This window comes from Agelaius phoeniceus, chromosome 5, assembly GCF_051311805.1.
Source record: "Agelaius phoeniceus isolate bAgePho1 chromosome 5, bAgePho1.hap1, whole genome shotgun sequence".
Taxonomy (NCBI): Eukaryota; Metazoa; Chordata; class Aves; order Passeriformes; family Icteridae; genus Agelaius; species Agelaius phoeniceus.
Window position 1 is genome coordinate 38899941 of NC_135269.1, and position 26525 is coordinate 38926465.

At 41.1% G+C, this 26525-nt stretch overlaps 3 protein-coding genes across 4 annotated transcripts in view; 1 reads left to right on the plus strand and 2 right to left on the minus strand.

The window, feature by feature from the left end:
- The first annotated feature begins 2474 nt into the window (after positions 1-2474).
- Positions 2475-3311, plus strand: LRRC10 (leucine rich repeat containing 10). The gene has a single exon (XM_054632340.2). It carries the CDS (start codon positions 2475-2477, stop codon positions 3309-3311), a length of 837 nt encoding a protein of 278 aa, XP_054488315.1.
- A 2850-nt stretch (positions 3312-6161) lies between these two features.
- Positions 6162-16786, minus strand: CCT2 (chaperonin containing TCP1 subunit 2). The gene is made up of 16 exons (XM_054631074.2): positions 16632-16786; positions 15803-15877; positions 15286-15351; positions 15081-15192; positions 14193-14269; positions 13370-13482; positions 12626-12828; positions 12334-12434; positions 12126-12253; positions 11607-11710; positions 9961-10080; positions 9275-9403; positions 9063-9166; positions 7961-8060; positions 7121-7262; positions 6162-6470 (listed from the first exon to the last, which is right to left on the minus strand). The coding sequence occupies exons 1-16, from the start codon at positions 16632-16634 to the stop codon at positions 6440-6442; spliced, it is 1608 nt and encodes a 535-aa protein (XP_054487049.1). The 5' UTR covers positions 16635-16786; the 3' UTR covers positions 6162-6439.
- Positions 16787-18419: 1633 nt separating this feature from the next.
- The window catches only part of FRS2 (fibroblast growth factor receptor substrate 2), a 51892-nt gene continuing 43786 nt past the window's right edge, over positions 18420-26525 (minus strand). For both annotated transcript variants that reach the window (XM_054631837.2, XM_077178836.1), the window contains one exon: positions 18420-26106. In XM_054631837.2, coding sequence (XP_054487812.1) covers positions 25156-26106 — 951 coding nt within the window. In that variant the 3' untranslated portion in view covers positions 18420-25155. The remainder of the gene's footprint in view (positions 26107-26525) is intronic.

Consider the following 26525-nt stretch of genomic DNA (forward strand, 5'->3'; position numbering starts at 1 on the left):
TAGCTAACAGAGGTACAAAATGCAGAAACAAAAGGTCATTGTGACCTTTTTTGATAAGCTGGAATAATGATTAAACTACAGTGCAGAGGATCCCTAAGAAATAGTTATCTGCAGCTTAAAAGTTCCATTAAGGAGAAATAATTCAAGTAGAAAAAAAAATCCATATCCATATCTGCAGACTTAGTACTTTGCTAAGTTATTTGTCTACATATGGATTATTGAGAAAAAATATGCCTAAACTATACCACTGATATATTCTTAGCTATCCTCTTGTGTTGTTATCATTAGTAGGTTGTCTGAAAAAAATTTGTCAACAAGACAAGGCTTTGCTGTGGATGTCTATTCATTATTAATTATGCCAAATGCATTTGGTTTTCCACACCTTTAGTCTATAGTGCCTTAAGGGGAGGGATGTTTGCCTTCAAAAGGTGCCATGGCTGTTTAGAAATGAAAACAAATACAACAATCTGCTGACAAATTCCCCACAGTGGTCCTCTGACAGGCCACAGAGCATCAAAGGAGTAAAGAAGTGTCTAAAAGGAGATTCTCATGCAGTGCAAACTGGCTTCTTGCTTCTGGGATGCCATGCACAGCACATCCCACCATCAGAGAGGGAACTTTCAGGCCCTCTATTCCACAGCACCACCACGGATGACTGTGCCATCATCTTTGTTCTCCAGGCTTGATGCCCTGCCCAGCTTCTCCATCTAAAACTGATTTTATGGCACTCAGGTCTCAGCACTGACTGCTCTCTGTCCTGTTGTAGAACTGCTCCCCAGGTGCCCTCTCTATTGTTCTCCTCCATACATTTCATAGCATCACTGCTGCATGGCACAGCCACTCATCTTGTGGGGAAAAGGCTCATAAACATCCTATAGCCTATACCCAATTGTTAGCTAAGAGCTGCTTTACATTTGAAAGCAAGTGATAGTAGAGAGCTCTATATAACTAGATTTGACCAGAAATCCAGACAGAGGCCACCTTAAGTGGTGCCTGTTCCTCAATTTTCTGCTTGCTCTGCCTTTCATTTTTCAAGAGTGTGTGGCTCTCAGCAGTCACAGATTTTGGTACTATAGCACCTAATACCCCAAAACCAATCGCAGATTGTTCAAAGAAAGCGTACTCCCTAAATATGGTAAGTGTGGGAAATTACAGCAATGAGCTGTAGATATCAAAGCAAAGAGCCAGGTGGTGAAAAGGCTATTTTCCCTTAAAACACTCTGCCAGCTTTCACATCCAAAGCTCATGGCAGAGCTATGGCCAACACACAGGCAGAACAACCACAGAATGGGTTGGATTGGAAGGAATCTTAAAGATCATGCAGTTCCAACCTCCCTGACATGGGTAGGGACAAATACAAGTCCCCAGGAAAGCCTGAAATAGCAGCAGCTCAAGATGTCAAACTATGCAGAGGTTCCTATACATGGGAATGCTCCCATGTAGAAATTAGAACTGAACAGCAAAATGGGTCATGATGTGACTAGAACAGTTTACACTGTCACATCTAAATAGCCATAACTTTTCAAAATCAGACTTATTTCACTCATAACAAGTGAAAATCTTGATGGAATCCATGGGAGTTTCTTGACAGGTTTTGGTACAGACACAGGAACTGCAGCAGCACAGTTGGAAAGCAGAGGGAGAACAACCTTGGCAATTTGTGATAGCATATTACATTGAGATTCAGACAAGGAGTAAAACAATGTAATGAAAAAGGCCGCACAGACAAGAAATAAAATGTAATGAAAAAGGCCCTACACAATCAAGAGTGCCAGAGGCTATAATAAATACCATTAAATTAGGAACATAAACAGTAGAACCACTCAAGATAGCAGTTTGCCAAGTATTTGTGTTAAAGCTTTAAGATAAGTACTGGGGTGGCAAATTACACTCTGAAATCCATGTATTTGGCGCCTTTCAAAATACATCCCTGAAAGTGCCACTCATCCGGAAAGTCAGTCAAGTCTTGACAGGTATTTTAAACAACAATTTGATTATATCCGACATTTCTGCTTAAAGTTTCATGGAAGTTAAATATCTAAGCTTAAAACTTCAGTCTGCTGTGGTGTTTACTTTCCCAAGCCCATCCTTGCTGCCTGCATTGGCTACACAGACAGCACAGCTGCAGCAAGAAGTGAGGGGCTGGGGCATTGGCGTGACCCTAATTTTGTCTGGGGCAAAATCAGAGAACATTTACAGTGTGCAAGAGGAGGAAAGAAGGAATGCTTGCAGGGGGAGGGCAAGCATGTGGGAGTGTGGGTGAGAGAGGGAGACCTGGGCCCTGAGTCGTCCTGTCTATAATCCCCGTCACCAAACACTCAGTCAGTTATCAGAAGCATTTCAGAGCCCTTGAGATTAATGGCTGGTGCCATGTAAACAGAGCCTTATATTGGGAAGAACGAGTTACCAACAAGCCAGTGTGCAGCAGGAGACCAAGGCAGCCTCCTGTCCCTCACAGTCCCAGCCATCTCGAGATGGGCAACAGTTTGAAAGCCATACTTGCATTTGTGCCCTCTAACAAGTGCCAGAAGTACCTCCTAGAAGACCTAGAAGAGATGCCAGTGGATAAAATGGTCGATCTGAGTGGCAGGCAGATGAGGCGGCTGCCTGTGCACATCTGCTCTTTTAGGGAATTGGTTAAGCTGTACCTGAGTGACAACAACCTGAACCATCTACCTCCCGAGCTGGAGCAGCTGCAAAACCTGCAGATCTTGGCACTGGACTTCAACAACTTCAAAGCACTGCCTCTAGTTGTGTGCACACTGACGCAGCTGTGCATCCTCTACCTGGGCAACAACAAGCTCTGCAGCCTGCCCCTGGAGCTCCGACTCCTGCAGAACCTGAAGACGCTGTGGATCGAGTCCAACTGCCTGCAGTACCTGCCTGAGGTGGTGTGCGAGCTCAGCCTGCTCAAGACGCTGCACGCGGGCTCCAACGCCCTGCGCGGCCTCCCTCGACAGCTGCAGGGCCTGCAGGAGCTGCGCACCATCTGGCTCTCTGGGAACCTGCTCTCCGAGTTCCCGCCCGTGCTCCTGGACATGCCCTTCCTCGAGGTGATCGACGTGGATCGCAACTCCATCCGCTTCTTCCCCAGCCTTGCTCACCTGCCTGGCCTGAAGCTGGTGATCTACGATCACAACCCCTGCAGGAATGCGCCCAAAGTGGCCAAAGGGGTGCGCAGGGTGGGCAGATGGTCAGAGGAGACCCCCGAGCCCCGCAAGCGATCGGGGGCGGTGATAGATATCACGCTGGACGAGAAGCCATTGCTACCTCCTGCCGCCAAGGCCGAGCCAGACGCCGAGCCCTGCTGATGCTAAGCTGCCCCTTCTGGCCAAGGTGGCAGCGCACTCCCACCGCTGCCCAACCTCTACCTCTCCCTTGCTTGCTGGTGTCCAGGGAGCACCACACCGCATGGCAATCTTAGGAGTACACGCACGAGCTTGGAGATAATGTGACAGCAAAACTCTTGTACAGACACCTGTCTGTCTTTTTGCAGCACCCAGCACTCTCCCTAGAACAGACTTCTTCCCTCTCCCATGCTGGGACCACACAGAGTTCACAATACAGATAAGACTCAGTTTAGATGTTTGCCATGGGTGGATTGCATGGAGCACATATGGACTTGCTGCTCCTCACCCATGGGCTCACTCTTCTCCCTTCTACCTTGTTGAGGTGTCCCAGCTCAGCTGAAAGCCACTGCTCAATGTGATCCCCACCGCTCTAAAGCAGCATTGGTCTCAAATTACTTTATCTGAAACATAGCAATACCTTTCCCTGTCTGCTGAGTGGGAAGCGGTAGCAGAGTCCTGGCTGTACTATCAAGGAAACAGCACATATGTACAGGGGGCTCTCCTCTTTCTTTCTGCAAAATTCATACTGCTGAGCAGCATCCAAATGATGGTGAGGAAAGCTGTAGGCTTTGGTGCTGGGTTTTGTTACTGACAACACTGCCTCTAAGGGCAGCTGTACAGGACAAGTTTTCATGCAGGAGCAAAGAAGAAAATCAAAGTCTGACTAAAAAGGAAAAGCCACAAGAGCTGCAAAGGTAAACTTGCATGAATAAAATCCAGGCCTGTGAGCTGTCACTATAAGCTTGCACATAATTTGATGAGACAAACTTTACTCAGATGATTTCAGCTGGGTATTTCTCAAGCTTGCAACTTGGAGCAGTTCACATCCCCTAAAAATGCACTTTTTCCTAAGCTTTGCTTTAATTGAGTAACAGAAATCTGGCTCAAAGTGACATTTCAAACTTTAGACTCCATAGCATGGTTGAATTAGGTTTTCTAACAAGGATGGAAAGCCCTTGGTGGCACACTCTTTGAGTCTGTCTCACCAGCACAGCCTGCAGAAGCAGCAGTTGACTTCCCAGAAAAGGTTTGATTCCATGCCAGTTCGTGACTGTTTAATGTCATCTACATGCTTGAAAAATTATCTGGAAATATATAGACTCTGCTAGCACTTGTTGTCTTGTAAAATGAAGTCCAAATTTGCATCTGGCTGGCACGCATGTAGTGCACTCCTAGTGAAATTAAATAAAAGCATACTAGCAGCTTGCCAAGTTAAAAAGTCCTTCTTTGGAATTAACAGCAAATTCTTTATCTAGTCTTGTTCCAACAATTTCTTCCTACAAAAACAAAAGCAGGACATGAGTTAGGGGTGCTGTTTTAATATCTGAAGTCAATATTTTATATCCCACAGAACTGAGCTGGTACTGTATTTATCTGAGGGGATGGGGAAGAGCGTGCTTTCACTGGCTTATCAATGGTCTCTGTTTCACTCAGCCCTCTCCACACAGCACTGTCACTTCTGGAGAGCTGAAGAGTCTCTGTCAAGAGTTAACGGGAGGATTCTGTAAGCATTTCATTTTAAGAAATCTAAGGGAGAAAAACCTTTGCACACATACTTGCTTACTTCAGCTTAATCTTTCTGCTTTGGCAGACTTGCCCTGGTGTTTGTACACTTGCAAGGGCCAGAAGGTCACAAGGCCTGTGGGCACCATTCTGGGCCCTCACACAGACAAGGGCCCCTGCTTGTCTGTGCTCACAGTCCTCACAGGTCTGCATGCAGACTGCTGCAGGCATCACAGGCCTCCTTCCAACCTAGGCACAAAGAAACCTGCCCTGTCAAGAAACATGTTGCCTTTGCAGCAACTAATAGAATAGGAAAGTGAATATGAAGACAGGATTCAACAGACATAAAAGGCATGGGGCAGAGAGGGCAGGAAGTGAATGTTATGGAGCCTGGCCTATTTTTGCTAAGTGTCCACAATTTTAAGTGTTTGTAAAGTCAGCCCAATACTTTATAGATCAACACTCAGATTGTTTAGTCCAGAATGTTGCTCTCTGTTGTATTGCAGTAAATAGTTTATTTAGTAGTTGTTCTGCACTGGCTAATGGGAATTCTGTACTGAGTGTGGTATATCATGTAGACTATTCCCCCTTCCTCATCACATGGCTTCTCCCCATGCACTCCTTTCTACACCCTGGTGGTCTGCCCCATGGATACCCCTCCCCTTGCCCCTCCCCAATGGCATCCCATTGGCCACGGTCCTCTTTCCCCGCCCCCTTTCCCCTGGGGGATAAAGCCCCACTGGACTCTTTTGCCGCCTGGGTGGTCGCTGTGGCCGGCAGTGTCCCATGACAAGCCAATAAACAGGATACTCGTCCCCACGTGGTGGAAGAGTGCTCCTCATCTTTTATCTTCAGTCCATGCAGGTCCGTGTGGGCTAAGGGTTCAAACTAGCCGGGTTGGACTTATATAAAGCTCAGAGAACCATGGGTTATTGCACCTCTCAACTCCCCTGAGCAGAATGTAAAATTTGTGGTGTAAAAAGCTGTAAGATCACTTAGTTGTAGTTCTGGGCATTGACTGAGGTTCCTCATCCACTCACTCTCTTCCATCATGAAAAAAAAGAGTAATACTTCGTATCACTAGAAAAAGAGACCATCTAACTTCAGAGCCTGTTTCTAGGACCAACTCAAAACCTCTGCAGCCAGGACTGGAATACACCTTTCACACTTACACAGCAGGTCAACACGAACCAGCAAGCCACAAGGGCTTAGTCACTCCCTGAAGCAGCTGAGGCCTGAGGCTGTACACCACAGCTCTCCTCATGGATCTGCCCTTCCTGGTTCTACACAAAGAAATACAACTTTGGGGAATCTGAATTTTTTTTTATTACTGTGTATTTTAAGTGGAACCTGGAAGGAACAGAATGAATAGGGTTGTATAAAACCCCTGGTTTATACACCCCTGAAAGTGAATTCTTCCACACAACACACAAAAGCTCCAGTAAGTAAAAACCAACTGAAGACAGTGCCATTGATGGAGATCTGTTTGTCTCAAGCTTCTGTTCCATAACCTCACAAAAACTAGACCATTAAAAAAAATTACTAGGTGAGATCTGGTCCACACATCCTCAGGTACTGAAGAAAATTTAACAGGGGCGATGGTCTGGTACACGTTTTCTGGGGAGAAAAAGAAAAATCAGAAAATTCCCACCACACTGATGCCCACCAGCCCCTCCTCACCCACCCTTATTTTTAATCTTTAGTTAGTGTTTTGTGTTCAGTGACAGCTTTATCTCACAGCACAAAAACAGTACCACCTCAAAGCTAACACACCACCCATGACCATGCTAAAAAAAAAAAATCTTTTGATTCAAAAAGCCGTGAAAACTACCTGGTAGCAGGCCCACAGAGGATAACCTGCCTATGAGTGGCAATTCTTCTCAAACCTTTTAAGAAACATGTTTCTGTTTTAGCTGCAGATTCTACCTCAGAAGCAGCTGGACATTTCACTATAATTCTTGCCAAAAGAAAAAAGAAAGCACGATCCCTTACATTTTGGTCAGCCACTTGTGCAGATGTTTAGTGGTGACCCAGGATTAACTAGGCATTACTCAGGCACAGCAATTTAAGTTTGCTGATGGCTCTAAAGGCCTGATGACACTGCTAAAGCAGTAAAATTATCTAATATGAACATCAGCATGTCACATGTCAGGTTCCCTTTCAAGTAAAGCATTTTTAGACCAAGACTTTTCTGCATCCTTACTCCTCCACAGAAGAAGGTTTACTCTGCACCACTGTGACTGACCATGCAGATACTCTGATCATACCTTGGTGCTGCTTTAATGATGTCATCTACACGAAGAATCATTTCTGCTGCTTCAGCTGCACTCAGCAACACTTGTCTCTTGACCTGGAAACTTTCTGTTACTCCCAAAACAGACATGTCCCCAATGACACCCTCTTTCATATCTGGAAGGAGAAATACATTAAGAGGTGTTTTTTTGGTTTTTTTAACTCAGCATTTTTAAAGGAAATTACAAAAAGCTGAGAGCACAGTAACTTACCTGCTCAAATGAACTACACTGATAGTTAGGGAAGTATTAAATAAAGTCTTCTACCTCAAGAGTCCTGATTAAAGCCTAATGTTGCAATTACATATGAACACTTGATGATAAAAACTTTATACACTGTGATGAGGAGACAAGATCCCAACAGGACTCTCAGCACTATGTCCTTAGGTACATTAACTTCAGGGTTCTTCTCCACCACTCTGTGGTTGTTGTTCATTTGGGTTGAGTTTTTTTGGGGGATGGGGGAAGGGGCAAAAGGAAGGATGTTTGGTTCTTCTGGGTTTTTAACTGGTTCCTGGTTTTAAAACAATGTTTTTATTTTTAAGCTTCCTATAACTAGACTCAGTGTAAGGGAAGTGTTTTTTAGAGGTGAAAACCATGCATTTAAGAAACGAAGATTTTCACTCTACTGTCAAAAGCCTGGTAGAACAAAAGGAATATAGTGCTGTACACAAAGTTCTACGCAAAGCAAACAAATCAACATACTCAGCTCTCCCTGCTGAATATACATGACAGACATACATGAACCACTTTAATGAGCCCAAAGGACCTGGCCAAACAGCAATTCAAACACAGAAGTAAAACTGATCCCCTTACCCAGTCCATAAGTAGTCTTCCCTTCACTATGAGCAGCTCTGAGCTGAGCAACCAAATCAGCACTGTCATAGCCAGCATTATCAGCTATTATTGTTGGGATCTAAGGGGATAAACATAGGTTGTTTTTAATTAACATAGGGATTGATTGTTTGCAAATATGAAACATACTTTGATGTTATCAGTTTACAACTGAATTTCAAGAAGATGCTTCAGAAACATGCCAGATGATCTGTTTACTGCGATAAGTATAGACCCAAACTACCTTTCTAAGAATTTCAAGACTCTGTTGTAAGAAAGTACTATGAGGACAGAAGCATGTTAGCAATTTGTATGCTCGTTTTACATGGACAGAAGTAAAAAAAGAATCTTGTCATTTTATCATTTCAGACTACAAATGGAGAAATGTTTTCATTTAAAAAGCACAAGTCTGCTGGTAAGCATTAACTACCTGACCATTCTGTTCACTGTTTCCAGGACAGCAGTGCAAACTTGCATGTGCTGACTGAAGAGATAATGCCAAGTGTTACTATGCTCTTGAATTTAATTTTCTTGGGAGAAAGGTTTTCCCTAATTCAAATTGCAGAAAGTAAATTTTTTCCTCAAACTGACAGTCTGTTATCACAATTCTATTAATGTTTCTTGTGACACACTCATTTTCTACTAAGATGCAATCTCCAATGCAAGACCAGAAATTTGTAGCTAGTACTAGAGTATGAATACACTCAAACAGCACTAGAGCACCAATGGACAGAAGGGTTGCTCTTTTGTAAATCAGTTTTCAGCTATCTAAGATGAGATTTTTATGTGCTATTTTTGTAGCACTTTTAACCAGCAGGTAAGGTGAGCAAGAACCATTTAGAGGAGGGTTAGCATATGAACATTTACAAGCCTGTAACATGCAGAATTATTAAAACACCAGTACTTTTTTCGTAAGATAAAAAAACAATTTCCCCCTTTGTTTATCCAAGATGTGTTGCTAAACTTCACTTCTTTACTTTGGACAACCAAAATTTTTAAAGTGAAGCAAATATCTGATGTCACAAGTTAGTAAACTTCGTGAAACTTTGTGTCTTAGCCCAGCAACATGATTAAATAAACCTACCATTCGTAAAGCTTTAGCAAAGGACTCCATTGCAACAGACTCTTTGCCAGGTGTTCTGACAGCAAGTTCTGCAACAGCATTAGCCATCAGCATCTCTGAACAACCTATTCATTGAAGACACACAGATGTTACATATCCAACCTTCAGTAATACCAAATGTATTTGGTACAAAGGTACAAAGAAGGTACAGGTACAAAGAATCTGATATTCACCTCCACCATACACAGTTCTTGTGTCCTTCACAGTCTGCGCCAGGACACAGAGAGCATCATGCAGAGACCTCTCTGCTTCATCCAGAATCTGCTGGGTGGCTCCACGCAAAACTATGGTGCAAGCTTCACCTAGAAAGCACACATGTAAAAGGATTAAAAAGAGAAACCAGGACACAAAAATGGGCTATCACAAAGCATTTACCATGGTTTTGCTATCACTGGAGTCAAGTTCTGTATTACTTAATTTTGGGAACAAAAGAAAACATGATGACATTTCAAAGACAGAATGAAATTATGTGCACAGTGCTATTGCTTTGGTTCCACAGCACCATATTTAATTTAACAGAAAATTAATATTGCCTCAAAACTCCTTAAAAATTAGAGCATTGGCATTTACTAGAACAAGCTCTTCAAGTATGACACATTGCTACTTTTCTTGTCAACTGAATTTCCAAAAGCGGAAACCATGGTTCCCATCCTTAAAAATGATTATATGTTCATGTACGTAACATGAAACATCCAGTTTCAACCATGAAACTGTGCACGACTTTTACTGAAAAGCAAGGCTTTAATAGAAACAGTTACATAAATCATTACAGAATTCCTATGCATTACTGGAAACTGAACAGCACTAGCAGAGGGTTAACACAAATGTTACAATACACTGTTAGTGATAAAACACTTACCCATTGCTACTCCAGAGAAATGAATGAGTTTATCTTCTCCAATCATGACTTCTTCAATAAGCTTGCAGCTTCCTAGTTTTACTAGCTCAGGGTGATCAAAGGTTGAAGCAATTTCACCACCTGCAAGTGTAAGATCATAAAGAAATAAGAGCTCACAATGAAAGCATCCTTTCAGGAAAGGTCTAACCAAGGTGGGGGGGGAGGCAGGGGTTGGAAAAAAAAGGCTTCATAATTGCCCCCAAATAAATTTAAATTAAAATTACTGATAAGCCAAGACTGTCTCACGTCAGCATGTGGCACCAGAAAACGTCAACCAATGCTGATAAATCCTTAAAACACCTGTTTTGTTTCACATCACAAGGACTAAAATGCTTGTGAGTTGTGTCTGATAACAGAATAAACATTCATCTTTGTAGCATTAAAATATCAGTATGTTTCAAGTTTTCACAGTATTGACTGATTAAGTATTTATAAAATATTAAATGAAGTCTCTTATGCTTTAAAACTTAAGCTTGTGACAGTATTCCTTTTGCCTGCCTGATGATGGCTGAGAACCACTATTCTCCTGCATGGCAAGTCCCATTCCATGCTGCAGCAGCAATACTGTGCAGGATCTGTAAACTGCTGTACCATAAACAAAACAAGCGCTACAACGACCAAAATGGCTTTGAACACAACATCATTCTAGTTCTTGTTCCAGTTCTTTCCTCTTCCTATTAGAAAGCTCTTTACATGTATGCATTCCCCATGTGGCCTCAATAATCCCACAGTAGTTTGCAGCACTGTGTAGTTGCAGCACCACAAGAAAAACCAAGACTTGGAGCAGAGTTTGCGTATATTAAAAACTTGTCCTTTTTTCAGCTATACTATTCAAGCCATGTGGTCCGACAAGGGCCTTTTGCTCTGCATAGAAAGTCTGATTTCAATTTTTTCCAGAATGTAAGCAGTGTTCCTCTCAATCACACATTTGTCAGTGTCAATGTGCCTACTGACACTTACATGCAGTTGCTACTTCAGTTTTGCTAAGATAAGCAAGTCAGTGTCTTTTCCTTTCTCCTGCAAAGCAAATTCATCCTCCTGATCACTTTCAAAATCAACTATGATGTCCCAGTTAACTGTCTATGACTTCAGCAATGAGAATTATCTGTAGCATTCCAGAGGTCTCATTTTCATTAATTACTAAAATCACATTTATGCTGACCACTACCCAAAATATCCAGGTTGTTCAGGTTATTTAAGATCCTCCTCAAGTCAAAAACTCAGGCCCACATTTTTAACAAAGGATGACTCCTTAGTCTTCTCTATCATTACAGTCAAACAACAGCCATTTAAACCAATTGCTATCACAGAATAAAGTACTGTTAGTATTAACTTGTGGAGTTATTTTTTCTGTTGCTAAGTTTCATCTTTTCTTTAGAAAACAAACATCAAAATCTTATCAAGCAGGAACTTAACTGAAAATATTTTTAAAATATGAAAGAAGGTTACCAACTGGCACTCAGTTGCTAAATTGTTTCCCATGTTTTGTGTTAGGATCCTTTATTCACAGATGCTGAAGAAGTATGTTGAAGTAAGTTTAATGTTTACTAATGATCAGACAAATAATGTGCCCCTCCTAGTTTCATACAACAAAATACTCTACACACCTGTGACAAGAGCCAGACGTTCTACACCTGCAAAGTCTGCATGTTCAATAGCCATGACACCAGCAGCTCCAAAGAGATGTTCAGGGTAGTTGTAGATCAGCTGTCTAAAATTACAACACATCTCACCATCACACACAGAACAAACCTTTGAAAATAACACAGTAACAAAAGACACCAGCTTCTCAGTAGCATGGACACAGGACAGATTTCTGAAAGCTACCAAAGCAGTCAATGGATGAAGCATCAGCCACACATGGAATGTTAACACAACACAAAAGCAAATGTAGTGACAGGAAAACATGCAAAGCTAAGGAAAAAAAAAAAAAAAATCAAACTAAGTTTTTTGAAATGTTTCTCTGAAGAAACACTACCACACTAAGCACAGGCAGCCATATGCTTTAAGGTCTTAGTCCTTTGATCCTAAGTGCCTGCTGGGCACTTAAGTGCCGATTCTAGCAGAGTGAACTAGAACAACATGGAAAGTAATGTAACTCTCCCTTTTTCCCAAGAAATACATACCTGTTAATAAAGCAATTTATTCCATGTTTAAGAATACGATCCACTTTCTCCTTCATCTTTTCTTTTTCTGCCTGTTCTATTTCTGCCACTTTTGCTGTGGAGTCCACTCTAACACGAGAGCCAAAAATCTAAATCAAAGAGAAAAGAGCTCAGTCTCAAAATTCCATTTACAAAAACACAGTTTCTCAACAGTAGTTCTGTCACATACCTTAATCTTGTCTGTATCCATACCAGTATTTGCAATAAGAATCTTTGCATTTTCAATTCTTTTTGGCTGATTTACACCAATCTTCTTGTCAAGCAAAAAGCCTGTAGTAACAGAAAGGACTTGTAAAACTTCAAATAAAAAAAGGAGAGCAATTACTAGTTATTACAAAATCCCCCATCTTTAGTATTCAATTTAATAATAACAGTGTTTCATATAACAAATTTACATAGATGTGCAACCTTTAGCAGTTTTGTTTCTCAAGTGCATACACAATCAACACTCAAAGCCTTACCTTCATCTAAGTAGGAATCAGCCAAACTTCCACCAAGTTTCTTAATGACATGGATAGCCTCCAAATTACCAGAACCTTTCAACCTAAGAACAGCTTCTACAGCTAGCTTGACAAAGTGATCCTTGTGGTGAGTAAGTAATTTTGATGAAAGAGTTGTTCCTGCGATATTCATCAAGTCTTCACGGAACTTCACTTCATCATTGCTAAAATAAAGACAGCTCAGTTAAAGTGGAAAGTCTGAAAGCCTTAACTACCACTAGCTCCCACCATGAGTCTTTGCCCACTTCTTCAGGCCTGTATCTCTATATGTACCATATTTTCTTTTGAGGAATGCTGCACAGAATCCCTCCCCTGTCCCAGAACACAACCTTCTACTTGAAATACAAGTTTTGTTAGGAGAATTTTTGCATTCAGCTTTAGAAAGTTTGTGCTTTCAAAGTGCTAGGCATGGGAAATAGTTATATTTAAAATGTGAGTACAAAATCTGAAGTAACAGCTCAGATCTTTGTTCCAGGGAGCAAATTACAGCTTATATTTCATTTTTGCACATAAATAATTGTGAAGCTTCTTTAACTCATTAGAAAAAATACCCAGTATTTTTTTCTCAACTGTTAAAATTCAGGAACTCAGCCTTCACACTGCTTTAATAAGAGTGAAGAATTTACCAATGGACTGTAATTTGCATTGATGTTTTGATCTTGAGTAGTTTTTTATATAAAGTTAAAGCAAATGGGCATTACTAACCCATGATCCACAGCTGCTTTCAAAAGTGCCTCTCTTGAAGCCTTTGTGGCTGCTCTCCAGCCTGCAATGATGGTCTGAGGATGAATCTTCCTTGCAATCAGTAATTCTGCCTCCTATTTAAATGAAATCAATAATTATTCCCTCCCCAAAAAAGTATAGTGACACTAACTAGAAAAGACATGTTCATTTATGGATGCAATTTCAAATATAATTGAAGAAAGCTATCTTTATTTTTCTGTGGAACTGGCAAGCTGATAGATCATCCTTTAAGATGCTCTTGATCCCAGTTACTGGACCTGAGATGATCAGACTTTCTGACACAGCTCTGCAAGGAAGAATTATTCATTCTCAAATCTCTTTCATAGTAATTTCAGGTTTAGAATTTGGCAGTGTAAATTCTTCCACAAGCATAAAATCCCTACAGAATTTAAATGAACAGTATGAATTCAGGCCTTGAGCAAAGAACAGAATTTAGCAAGATTTTTTTCCTATGGAAATGGATTTCAGAGGACTGAGACTCACAACTAAGCAGTGCTGCACACTGCTCAGTGCAATAGCCAGAAAGTGAGCAGTAAGAGTCAACTTAAAATACTTGAGAGTTTATAAAAAATAACATAAGGAGTAATAGTCCAAAATAATACAAAAAAATGATGATGCAATACCTAAGGGCTGTTTTTTTGCCCCCTATCAATTTCACCAGCAACAGAGCAAGCTACTCCTTTCTATGCTATGGGAGCCCTTTACAAAGACAGGATAACACACCTCCTACTGGAGGCACCACAGAAGTACACTGACAAACATCTCTAAAAACAGAATACATCACCCTCAGTAATTCAGCTGCCAACACTGTGACAGATGTAGTTCCATCGCCAACTTCATCATCTTGAACCTTTGACATATCTGAAGGAGGAAAGACATTATTAATACTATTTTTCTCATGCATTAATTTGGACAAAAAATCAGATCTTACTTTTTGTGTAAAGAGGGAACTCTAAAAAAACCCCAGAAAAACAAGAGATGCAAATGAAACTTGGCATCCTCCAAACTCCTGCTCTTTATTTGTAACCAGTTTCAGCCGGGTGATGGTCAAGATGCTCCCCTGTGTTCCCCATCCTAACAATGGTTATCAAAAGGACACTGGATAGAAGCTCTAAGGTACAGATGCAGGATCAGAGACTATAATAACCAGGTCTGCTGCATGAACTGCTGATAAACTGGACACAGCAAACACAAAATCATTAGGAAACCTGACACCCAATAGATCAGGCTCCTGCTTGTCACCAGTAGTGGACCAGTGGCACAGTAGAACAGTCACTCACAACAGTAAACTCTGTACAGAAGTACAGTGCTCACTGAGTGCCAGAGATTTAAATCTGGGAGAAACACAGTGAACCTCTGCTGCTGCACAAATTTCTGTTCCAAATTTTCCCACTGCAAAACGAGGGGTATACAGCTGTCTTTTGTCCCTTCTGACTCCTGGGACACAGCAGGATTAAGGGAAAAGAAGATAAAAACCCAGTTTTGAAGAGGAGCACACACCACAATTTTACTTTTGCCACAGCTCTTGCAGTACCCTGCCCTTCTTACTTCAGGATTTCTGCTCCCCCTCCCTTCAATTTTTCACAGTATTTCAAGAACACTTTTCTAAGAACAAATAAAAACACCACAACAGAGTTACAAATTAAGAAATATCAAGCCTTTAAGAACTCACCAACCAAGACCTTGGCAGCTGGATTGTCAACTCCAATAGCTTTCAGGATGGTTGCACCATCATTGGTAACTGTGACAGAGCTGTCTCTCCCGGTACTTAAAAGAATCTTGTCCTACAAGATGTAAGATTTAGCATACTGCTTGAAAAGGCACTGTGACTATTACAGCTAAATTAATGGGCATGACTACCCATGCAGCTGTCTTACCATGCCTTTAGGCCCCAGGGTGCTCTTGACTAGGTCACCAATGGCAATGGCACCAACAAAGGATGACTGAAATGGAAATAAATATACCTCAGGGAACAATTTATTTCTACTCTAGTACAAGAATTATACACTATCACATAGCTTTCAACATTTTAACCAACCCTTCCACCTCTTCCACGGAGGCTTAACTGAACTTAAGGCAAGTTTCTTAACTGCTAAATTTTGATAACCAGATCAAATATACCTAAACCTCCCAGAAACCATAAGTCTGTCTCAAAGCCAGAAGAAATGCCACCAATCTTCTGAGCTCCAGTAAAGGTACTTTGGTTTTGACAATGAAGAGTTTCTCTAATTTTTAGTATTAACAAAACTCCCTTCTGTTCACAGACATGCAACAAGAACAGTCAGTTAGAGACAGAAGTTCCATATCACGATATAGTGAAAGTATTTTTAGTAATAGAAAAGACAAAGTTTAATTACCTCAAGTACTACCCGTTTCTTAGAGAATTAAACTTACCAACCGAGCTGTTTCTGCCTTCTCTTCATCTGCACCTGCCTTGAAAATGTTCACAGGAGCAAGGGAAATGGATGCCTAAAACACAGTTAATGTAAGAATATTGTTTTAGCTTCAATAAAACTATGTGTTCTAAAAGCAAATCCCCAACCCTAGCATCTTAAACAATGTTTTTTTAAATAAAATTACTTCCATACCCCATTTTGTTGTGATAACAGAAATATTTAAGAAATAGCCAAGGTTCTTAACTATCTGTCCTGCAATCTCACAGCCCAGTGAAGGATTCCAAGGCCGAGCGCAGCTGCTGGCACACTGCAGCGGACACCAGGCCCGACCAGCCCATCCTTTCATGGCTGTGCGAGCGCTGCTGCTCTGCCCACCAGCCGGGCCTTGCCTACAGCCCGACGGCAGCCACAACCAGCAGAACCAAAACAACTCTATTTACTGCCCAATGCCTTTAGCGTTTTGATACCTGAGCCGAACCTGAGCCCTTTTCTTTTTTTTTTTCTTTTTAATATCAATGCAAATTAATCATATCGGTAACCAATACACGCCTTTAAGGACCAACATTTGCAGAGCACCCAAGGCCTTAAATGAAGAAGGATCAAATACCCGCACACAGGTACCACAGCTCTCAGAGTCGCCCCGCCCCGCCCCGGCTCCAGAACCTTCGGGGCCGCCCCGCCGCCTCAGCCCCCAGCACAGCGCGGGGAAACGCAGGGCGCGGCCTCCAGGCCTCGCCATCCCGCCCGCCCGCGTGGAGCGCAGCCTCGCCGGCCCCGCCGCTCCCCGGCCCGGCCTGCCCCGGCCTGGCCTAGCCGCCGCCGCTCACCATGGTGCCGGTGCCGCCGGGAGCCGCCGCCCTCCTTCAGCACAGAACCCGCGCCGCGCCGCAGCCCCACGAGCTCCCCCGGAATGGCGTCACTGCGGCCGCCGCTTCCGCCGCGCGCGGCCTGCTGGGAGCCGCAGTCCGGCCCCGCGCCCACCGCCCTCAGCGGCTGCGCCACCGCCCCTCCGGCCGGGCTGTGCGCCTTGGAGCCCTGCGGGAAGGAAATTCCTTACGCTGGAACAGGCTGCCCGCAGAAAGCGTGCGTGCCCCATCCCTGGCAGTGCCCAGGGCCAGGCTGGATGGGACCCTGAGCATCCTGGCCGAGGGGATGGTGTCCCTGCCCATGGCAGGGGGTTTGGAGCTAGGTGATTGTTAAGGTGCCTTCCAACCCAAAGCTATTTTATGATGCTGCGGTTCTGTGATATTCCTGGAGGTCAGTTCTCAGACAGGTCGAAAGCATTTTTAGTTATTGCTTGCGGCCTCCAGCGCTCTTGCCAGCCCATCCCCGGTGGCTGCTCTTAGACCTCGGCTCCAGTTACAAGCCGTGAACAGGAGATGCCCAGCACAATCCCACTCCGCACGCTGCAATTCAATACAGAAAAATTGGTGACTGTTCCCCTGGCAGCTTTGCCAGTGTGAGACAACACTTAAACTTTGCTTTGTCACTGCTTTTCCTCTACACAAAGCCTGTTACCGGGTCATATAAGGAAAAAAACCCAAACCCAACCTGTATTACTTTGTATGACTCATCTTCAAGAATTGATTCCAGCTGGTATCTCCCTTCTTGCTCCTAGGTACTAAACTCTTGGGATATATGGAACGTTGCTTGTTCTAGATTCAAACTGGCCAGAGACAGAAATCCATCCCAATGGAGACAGCAAAAAAGAACATGACTAAAGCTCTGCCAGCTCTCACCTGTATTGTTAATTTTGTCAATACCTGGTTAGTATTAGTTCTTGAGTATGTTAGGCCTTTCGTCCTGTTTTCTTCACAGAGTTAGATACACTTCCCTCCACAACCCTGTTCTGTAATTAGACTACTAATTTAATTTAAATACCTAGTTTTCATCATAGTTATGCTGAAAACTATTTAAGTTTTGGCTAGGGCAAATAATACAACTAAAACAATGTAAACAGCTTCTCTCAGAATCACAGCTTTCATAAAGATGTGCACTGAAGTAATAATTCATTTTAATTCACGTTTGCTGCTACTGTGGTGAGTTGGGAGAAAAAATATTTTAAAGTGCTTCAGACTTATCCAAGTTATTGCCTTTGAAAGATCCAATGCTCACAGAAAAACTACAACAAAATTAGTGAATTGGGTTGAAGGGGCTTTTGACCATTGCTAAGCTATGCTTTACAAAGTGTAAAGGCAGTGACACCAGACTAGGAAGAACACAGCAGCAGTGCTGGTTCTGGGCTCCCACCTCTCCCAGCTGTGCCGTGCCCTCACCTCGCTTGTGCCAAGGGCAATTTTCCAAGTTGCACAGTATGGGAAGAAAAAAACGCCTCATTTTAAAAAAAATCTCAATCTACATGCATGACAAAGCTGTGACAGAAAACCGGCAGAAATGAAACAAAATCTTGGAGATGAATTTACAGACTTCAGAGCACCATGATCAGTTTTGGGCGTTTTTTTACTACAGAGTAATGAGTGGAATAGAGAGGAAGGGAGGAGGGCAGAGAGAGGTCCATGAAGCAATGATTTAAAGAAAAGCAAAAAAGATTATATAAACAAAACACAATACAGTGACACTAACACTGCAAACTACTGAAGTAACCCACAGACAACTTTTAATGTAAAATCAATAGTTTATTGCCATGCTACAATTTTTTTTTTTTCCAAATGAAGTTGGCACTGGTAAGGGGAAAAATGTACATAACACATTTTTTTAAAAATGCACATTTGGTAAGCTTTCTCTATAACAACAGCTTAAAAGAAGTGAAATTATTTTTTTTAAGATTAATGTGGAATGGCATAAAAATACACTCTTTCTGCATAGTATAAGAAATACGGAATGTTTGTAAAAACAAATTCACTGAAGAGGGAAAATTACTTGAAATTTTATAAACAATTTGGCAATGGTACTCCCACTGTTTAGACTTTTTTATATAAAAGAAATAAAAATCTAGAAAGCTACCTTTATACAAAGTTGCTATATTTATGCCTTTAAGTAGGAAAAAACATTTTATAATGCAAATTAGGACATACAATAATCTTACAATATGATACAATGTAATGACAAGAAAGGAACATACAACATAAGATTTTGGCCTTTGTAGAAATGTTTATTTCTGCATTTAATAAATGCATTTGTGGCACACTGGTGACTACTGTATCACTCCTACCAGTCAGCTTGGACGCTAGTGCGGTGCGTTTGGCCGGGACACAGACGCTTGCCAGGAGACCAAAGGTGATGCTGCAGTGAAGCCAGATGTGAGAAAGGCAACGTGCCTGCTGGTCCAGCCATCTGGACTGTGGGACACCATACAACACTCTTTCCTCTCATATCAGAGCATTTCTTATACATTCAGTTATTAAGTACCAAAGTCTTACAAGTGAGAACATCCGTGTTTGCGATTTGGCAAAATTTCAAAATACAAAGTTAGTACCAAATATATAATATATTATATATAAAATGTGGGTGTATGATATACACACATATTCCAATGCAAAAAACCTGCATTACTATGGAGTTAAATTCGCTGACATCCATTCCTAAATAACATTACCATTAAAAAACAGGTGTAATCCTGATCTTTCACACGTTTTAGAATCACTTCCTCTTTCATACACAACAGTTAAAGCAATATATATGCAACTATGACTAAGAAATCAAAATTCCTATAATTATCTGAACTCTGACCACAACAAATAGGATTTGGTTTTCAGTACATGTAATTAAATATATTTATATTTTTACATCCTTTTAGACCATTCCTGAAGAACTTGACCAAGCAGGTCCTCAGGTGTAACAGAGCTGTTACACCAGCAGTACTTGATCTTGCAGGAGCACATCCAGTGGCCCTTGAAGTCAACAGGAATCATTTCTTCATCTTCAAAGGACACTGCATGCAGACCGAACAAGCTCTGGAAGGGTCACCCCCCCAACAAGGAAGATTTCCTGATGACATCAAAGCTCCTTGTCAGACTTCCTTTCCAACTGCCAAGGGGCAGGACCGGAGCAAAGGATGCTCTGGGCTCCCTGGGTCACTTGGCAGGCGGTGCTGGGGACAGCCGTGCACTGCACAGCCCAGCACCAGGGACTGGCAGGGTGAGCTTCACCACACCTTTCATACTAAGGCTTCTCACAGAAAGCAGGGAGCTGCTTCCCACACTCCTCACTTGGCAATTCGGTCACTACAGGTCTCAGACAGAAGCTCTGGCTGGGACCCCAAGGCATTTAGTACTTTGTAGACACAGAGGAAGATGGTCCCTGTTCTGAAGGGCTTGAGCCTATTTTTTAATGATAGTTTTTACATAATCTCCTTTCTATATACACATATTTGCTACATAAAACAGAATTACACCAAAGTAATGGATATAGCGGAAAACATTGTCACAATATATGTATATTACCACACTAAATAATTACTAAAACTGCAAGAAAAATTTCAAAAATGCCCTTCATAATGTATAAAAATATAGAAATATCCAACACTCGTTTCATCGACCTTATTTCTCATATTCTATTTCTACCTGTACACCTACATACTTCCAAACAAAATACTGCGTTAATCTGGAGTAAACACCGTGTTAGGAAAATATCCTCGTAAGACATCTGACAGACTTACTCACATACCTTACAGCACAGCACAAGAAATAATGTATACATGGTCAGAGTTGCAGATGCTAAGTTGCTCTTTTTTTTTCTTCTGATTCACTCATCTTGTCCAAAAGAGGAAGTAATTCCTAAAGATTGTGAAAGAACCTCAACATGAATTCCTTTTTCATAATCTTCTGTAAGAAGGACATCAGCAAACCTGACTCCAACTTAACGCAGTTTTTTGTGGCGGAATTTCTTCTGGATTTTTTTTTCTTGGAGTGTATATGAATTAAAAATAAAGATATAATAAATGAACTTAAGTTTATATTAAGTAAATACTGTCAAATATAAATGCCTGAATTGCTACCTCAAGGAAGAGATGGGAAAGATCATATCATTAAATTCCAAAAACACCTAACTCTATCTATCACAATGAAGGACCAGACTCCTCTAGGGAAATAGGAGAATTTCAGATTTAAGTCCACTACTAGTTTCTACTCCATTAGTTTCATCTTATTTGCAGCCATTAAATAAATTAGTACAGTGCAGAAATGGAATTTCACCATGGATCTCACCTTACATGAAGCGAGGAATACTGCTTAAAAACAGACGTCCAAATCAGATACATCATTGTATGCTCAAACTACTGACATGAATCAGAATTTCCACTCTTACTTCACCGACAGTGAATAAGAACAATCTGTTCTCTCTTGAATCTCTCTCATTGAGAAGCAGGTAAATATAAAACAAAAACAAGAACAGCCAGATTTTGAGCCAATGCACAGTGTTATAAAACCAGCAAAATCAACTGCTGATCCGTCACCTATAAAAAGCAGCCCTGTTTTGACACTGGTTTGGAATTTGTACACTTTACACATTTCCATGATCCTTTTTACACCCAAGCCCTAGTCAGAGGTGCAAACACACACAAATATCCAAACATCAAGTGGGGGGGAGCAGTGGGGGGAAGGACATTTTATCAATTTATTATATGAAATTTCTACTTCAACACTTATATTTTCTATAAAAGCTCTGAAGACGTTAATAGGAATAGTGCTTCAATGCACATCATCAGATTCAACCCCTGTTAAATGCAGAACATACTTATTGGGGGAAACAAAAGATGTTCTAATGAGTGTCATGGTTTTCAGAATGGTCTTTTTCAATATTGTTTTAGGAAGTTAGCAAAAAACACCACAAAAATTAAAACAATTGGTCCTCCTTCTGACATGATTTTGAGGGAAAGTTTACTTTCCTGACATAACAATGGAATAAATTCTCATTTATTATCATTCATTAGAAGTACAATTCTGTGTATTTCTAGCACAATATTATGTACTTTTGGTCACTTTTCTGTATTCTTTAACAACTCAGTTTCCTTGTTTAAAAGATACAGTAATGTATGTCTTTCCCAAATCATTGCACTAAAGGAATACCTACAGTTAAAGGTTTCCCCTTGTTAAATGTGTTTGAAGGGCAGCAACAGACTGCACATTATGGATGAAAAGTAGAATTGGATGGAGATGCTACCATTTTTACAGGACCTAGTTTATGTAAACTTTACATGCCACATTTACTAAAGAAAATGGTTACATATTTCTAGTTTCTCAGTCTATACACCTGTGGGCCCAAAATAAATATGAATGGAGAGATTTCAGCTGAAAACTGAATCCTAGATTACAGACACTAAATCTAACATCACAGCCTTTAAAAGAGACTGAATTGAAAAAATATTTACCAAGTCTCAAAGGGTAAAGTGCATTGCAACTGCATCTACTTCAAGGGGCAGAAAATAAGGAATGCTAAAGATGAGTAGTGTGGGTGACAGGGACTACCCAGCATGTTTGGAGTGTACACAAAACAAGAAGGCATTATGCCACCTGTGAAACCTAACAGGTTAAAAAGTAGTTCTGGAAAATATGTCATCAGACTTCTTAATATAATTAAGGCTACAGACAGTTCAAATTTCAGTATGTTCTCAATTCTGGGGACCAGAGCTAAGAAAACATTGTGAAACTTGCAACAATGTAAAAAATTTGCTCAGACCATTCTTTTTAGCTGAGACTACTCAGAATAATGCATAGGACAGTGCACTGGAACTAAGGAGGGATATGGCTGGTTGTTGAAATTTCAGCAGGTCACTTATGATCTACCCAAAGCCTCTGCTTCCCTATTTAGTAATTAAGAATATTATTACTTCCCTGCCTCACAGATGTGTTTTAAGGGTTCAGTTAATTAGTCCAAGCTATACAGATGAGGACCATATATTGCTAAGCAGCTAGCTAGATCAAACAGGTTTGCCTCAAAACACATGCAGCTCACAAATTTAAGTGAGCTATATGCTAAGAATAATAATCACACCAATATTATTAACCCAGTAAGTGTTTTGCAATACATGGTAATTTCTCTTCAGTACAGACCAGGAGGTCCATAAGGTGAGGCAATGGCAAAGATGTGAGGGAGCAGTTACAGAATCACAGAATCAGTAGGCTTGGAAAAGACCTCTGAGATCACTGAAGCCAACCTATGACCAAACACCACCTTGTCAACAAGACCACAGCACCAACTGCCATGTCCAGTCTTTCCTTAAACACCTCCAGGGACAGTGACTCCACCACCTCCCAGGGCAGCATATTCCAATGCCTAATCAGCCTTTCTGTGAAGTATTTCTTGCTAACATCTACCTGGCACAGCTTAAGCCTATGTGCTCTTGTCCTGTTGCTGGCTGACTGGGAGAAGAGACCAATGCCCTACCAGGCTACAACCTTTAAAATGCCTAGGTCTAGGTAGTCTTTACCTTCTTGAGTACCAAGGTCTCCTCACAAGTCAGTGAGTCTATCACAAGAGTATGCAGAAGCTGACCATGAAATAAGGTTTTTTATAAAAAAATCTCTTTTAAGTTCCTCACAATGGTCTCAATGACTCTCACCTTTTACTTCAGCAAATTATGTTTTTTGTCTATCTGGTATTTCAGTACCATACAGTTAGTAAAGAATAATGAAACCAGACTGAAAAGGTGGCCTGATGCCACCTATTGGTATGGCAAGAGACATATTTCAGGTGCTGCTACTACTGCTGCCACTACTAAATGAGAGAAGACCAAAGAAAAAGGTTGTAGGAACAGAAATACACACCAATTTAAAAGACAGAAAATAAATGTAGTTTGGTTTTTATAAAACTTCAAAATTCAAATATTGCATGGAGACCCTTAATGCTTTTTCAGATCTCCAAATGGCTTTTCTTGCATGTTTTTCCTCACAGTTCAAGGGTTATTTTACATCATACCAGCTCACACAAGTCAGTTCCTTTGCAATCACAGGCTCAAGAGCAATCTCTTCTGCTGCTAGTACCAAGGTGCACCTGCAATACTGCCAGAATTCTAAGATTATTCAGACTATTAATAAACAAAACAGAAAAAAAAAGTCTAAGGGTGCCTCTGGCATATTCAACAAACAACATTCTACCTGGATGTACCTGTAACACTGAGCAGCCATCATTGTAACCAAATTCACCAACTGCAAAAGGAAAACAAGTATGCTCATAGATAATACTACCTTCAGATAATTTACTACGTATCTTTTTAAATTAAAGTACATTATCACCTATGGGTGCACATTGCTAGAACGTACAACTTCCTATAAAGAACTATCGAGTCCAGTACCCTGCCTCCCATGTAACCTGTGTTTGATGCTTTAGAGGAAGACAATAACTGCATAATAAACCTTTCCAGTTGTGCAATAATGCATGCTGCTGGAGAGCTGGGATATTTCTGCCAGGCATAAAAAAGTAGAACACTGGACGAAGACAACCATTTGACCTTCAAGAGTCTTGCTTTGTCAAAGGCAGAGAGTAAGACAAACACATAGATGATCCTGAACAATTAAAGCTATGTACAAAATTTTGACTTTTAAAACAAGACATTATGGAACAAATAAAAAGTGAACACACAAATGCAAAGAAAAGAAGGCACACTGAACTAAGAAATGACAAGAGAGCCTTAATTCATACAGCCCACCTGTGAATTCCTTCACAAAAAACCCCAAAACTCTAATGAGATAAAATTTCGTCAGATTTCAGAGGGAATTTGATATGTCACTTGTAATTCTATACCAACAGAAGGAGCTTAAAGTTGGTTTTTGATGTGTTTATAGCTCTGATCAACAACCATCAATGGGACCTCTCAAATATCACACAAGTTAAGAAAACTGTCAGGAATTAGAGGCCTTCTTGCCCACAGACAAAAAAGGTGTGGTGTTTATATTCCTTGAGATGAACCAATATATCCTGTGTATGTCAAACTGAGTGAATTAACATATTACACACAATTCATTCTGGAGGAACCACTTCAATGAGGAATGAACGTCAGATATGTATATTGAAAGGTTAGGTTTACCTGCTAATAATGCACATATCAAGAGGCTTTAAAAAGTGTTACAAATGCCATTAGTGAGTATAGGCACCAGACCAGAATATTTATAAATTCAAAACTGGCATGTCACTCAGACTCTAATCAATTAAAGAGGCACTGTGAAAGGTGGTGATGCTGCTATGCAGTAATAACTTCTACTGTAGAATGAAATAGTGTTACCTAAAATGAATACTTGCTCTACATTAATTCCCTTTAGTAAGACAAGTACATGAAGTATGCAGAAAAAGTTCTATTAGTCTATAAAAGGCGTTAGTGTTAAGAAATGCAAAGTACTCGCATCTTCAATTTTATAAACTTCACAAAAGGTGCAAATGATTCAATGCTCCCCAGGCTCACATAGGCAGGTCAGTACTGTTATGTCTAGTTTTCCTAGAAGTACCGTCATCTCGGGGCAGTGCTTTTTGCAAGCTCGACATAGCAGCAGTTCTTTCAATGTCTATCACAGCATACAGCTCTGTGCGCCTGGTTGGAGTTTGCGGAAGTGGAGTGGTGGGGGTTTTTGGAGTCTGAGGGTTGTCAGAGTCACTACCACCTTCCAAGTCAACCTGTATATAGTTGAGCTGCCTGTGTTCTAAACTCGGACGCCTAATGTCAAAGTTAAAGACTGTTGGGGTGCAGTCCCGACGTCGTGTAAATTCTACTTTATGAGCACTTGCTGGTACTGTTACATTCTCTGTATTGACATAGTTATGCATTAGATCTAGGTTATTGTGATAGCCATTCAGAGACGGGGTCTTTGGTCCTAAACTGTCGTCTTCATCTCTGCTCAGCTTCCGGGCTTCCCAAACAGGAGGCAAGGATGGCAAGTTCTCGTAGTTCAGCAGCGCAGTTCTCCTCTGAGCAGAGTTGTTAATGTTCTGGGTGTCTGAGGTACTGGTTGATGTCAAACGACCTCTCCTGACCCCTGAGGCACTAGGGATTGATAACCTATTTATATTTTCATACACCAATTTATTAGCAGATGGTGTCTCTCTACGTTCATCACTGTCGTACCCAGTGTCCCATTCAGTGTTGTTTGTGCTGCTGCCACTAACTTGATCTCTCCCAAGCTGTTCCAGTTTCTCTCTTTCCATTAACTGCCTTTGAACAGGTGTTGGTCCTAAAACAAACTTCACTCCTTCGGGCTCCAGGAGAACCTGAGCATCTCTGTCATCAGTACACATCTGATCTTCTTTCGCTTTAGTTGTTTCAGTGTTTGAAAGCTTTGATTCCAGTGGTACATGCACACTTGATCGATTTTTTCTTTCCTCCTGTACTCCAGTAGTGTTTACATAAGTGTGCACCTAAAAGGCAAAGAAAAAAGAAGAAATTCAAACACTATTGTGCCTTCCCCTCCCCCTCCAAATTTATTAGCTTCTTAACTCCCCACTCTTCTAATCCAAATACCTGAAAAGAAAAACTTGTGTTGGCAGGTGTCTAAGACCAAAAGTCACCTCTCCTGCATTTTGCTGAACTGTAGTCAGTTTTAGGTTTTTTCCCTGAAATTTTGTTATTATTTATGTTAATGTTCCCCTAATGAAAAAACAGAATTTATATCTTACACTGATAATTATTTTTATTTGATGTTTTACCTCAATTGTGCTCTAGTTCTAGAGTTTGGCTCTAATCAAGACCACCTTGGGCTGCTCCAGCCTAGCTCATAACTAGACCTGGGCAGATCACTGAGAGCTCTACTTTGTTGTCCCTTACCAGTGACCAGCAA

Bases quoted from the DNA above. Each gene is read 5' to 3' on its own strand.
- LRRC10 (XM_054632340.2), top strand. From the start codon at position 2,475: ATGGGCAACAGTTTGAAAGCCATACTTGCATTTGTGCCCTCTAACAAG.
- CCT2 (XM_054631074.2), bottom strand. The intron at 13,483-14,192 runs GTGATGTATTCT...TCATTTAAATAG, and splicing joins TGGCAGCTGAATTACTGAGG to GAGGCAGAATTACTGATTGC. The intron at 12,829-13,369 runs GTTAGTAATGCC...TCTTTATTTTAG, and splicing joins AAAGCAGCTGTGGATCATGG to CAATGATGAAGTGAAGTTCC.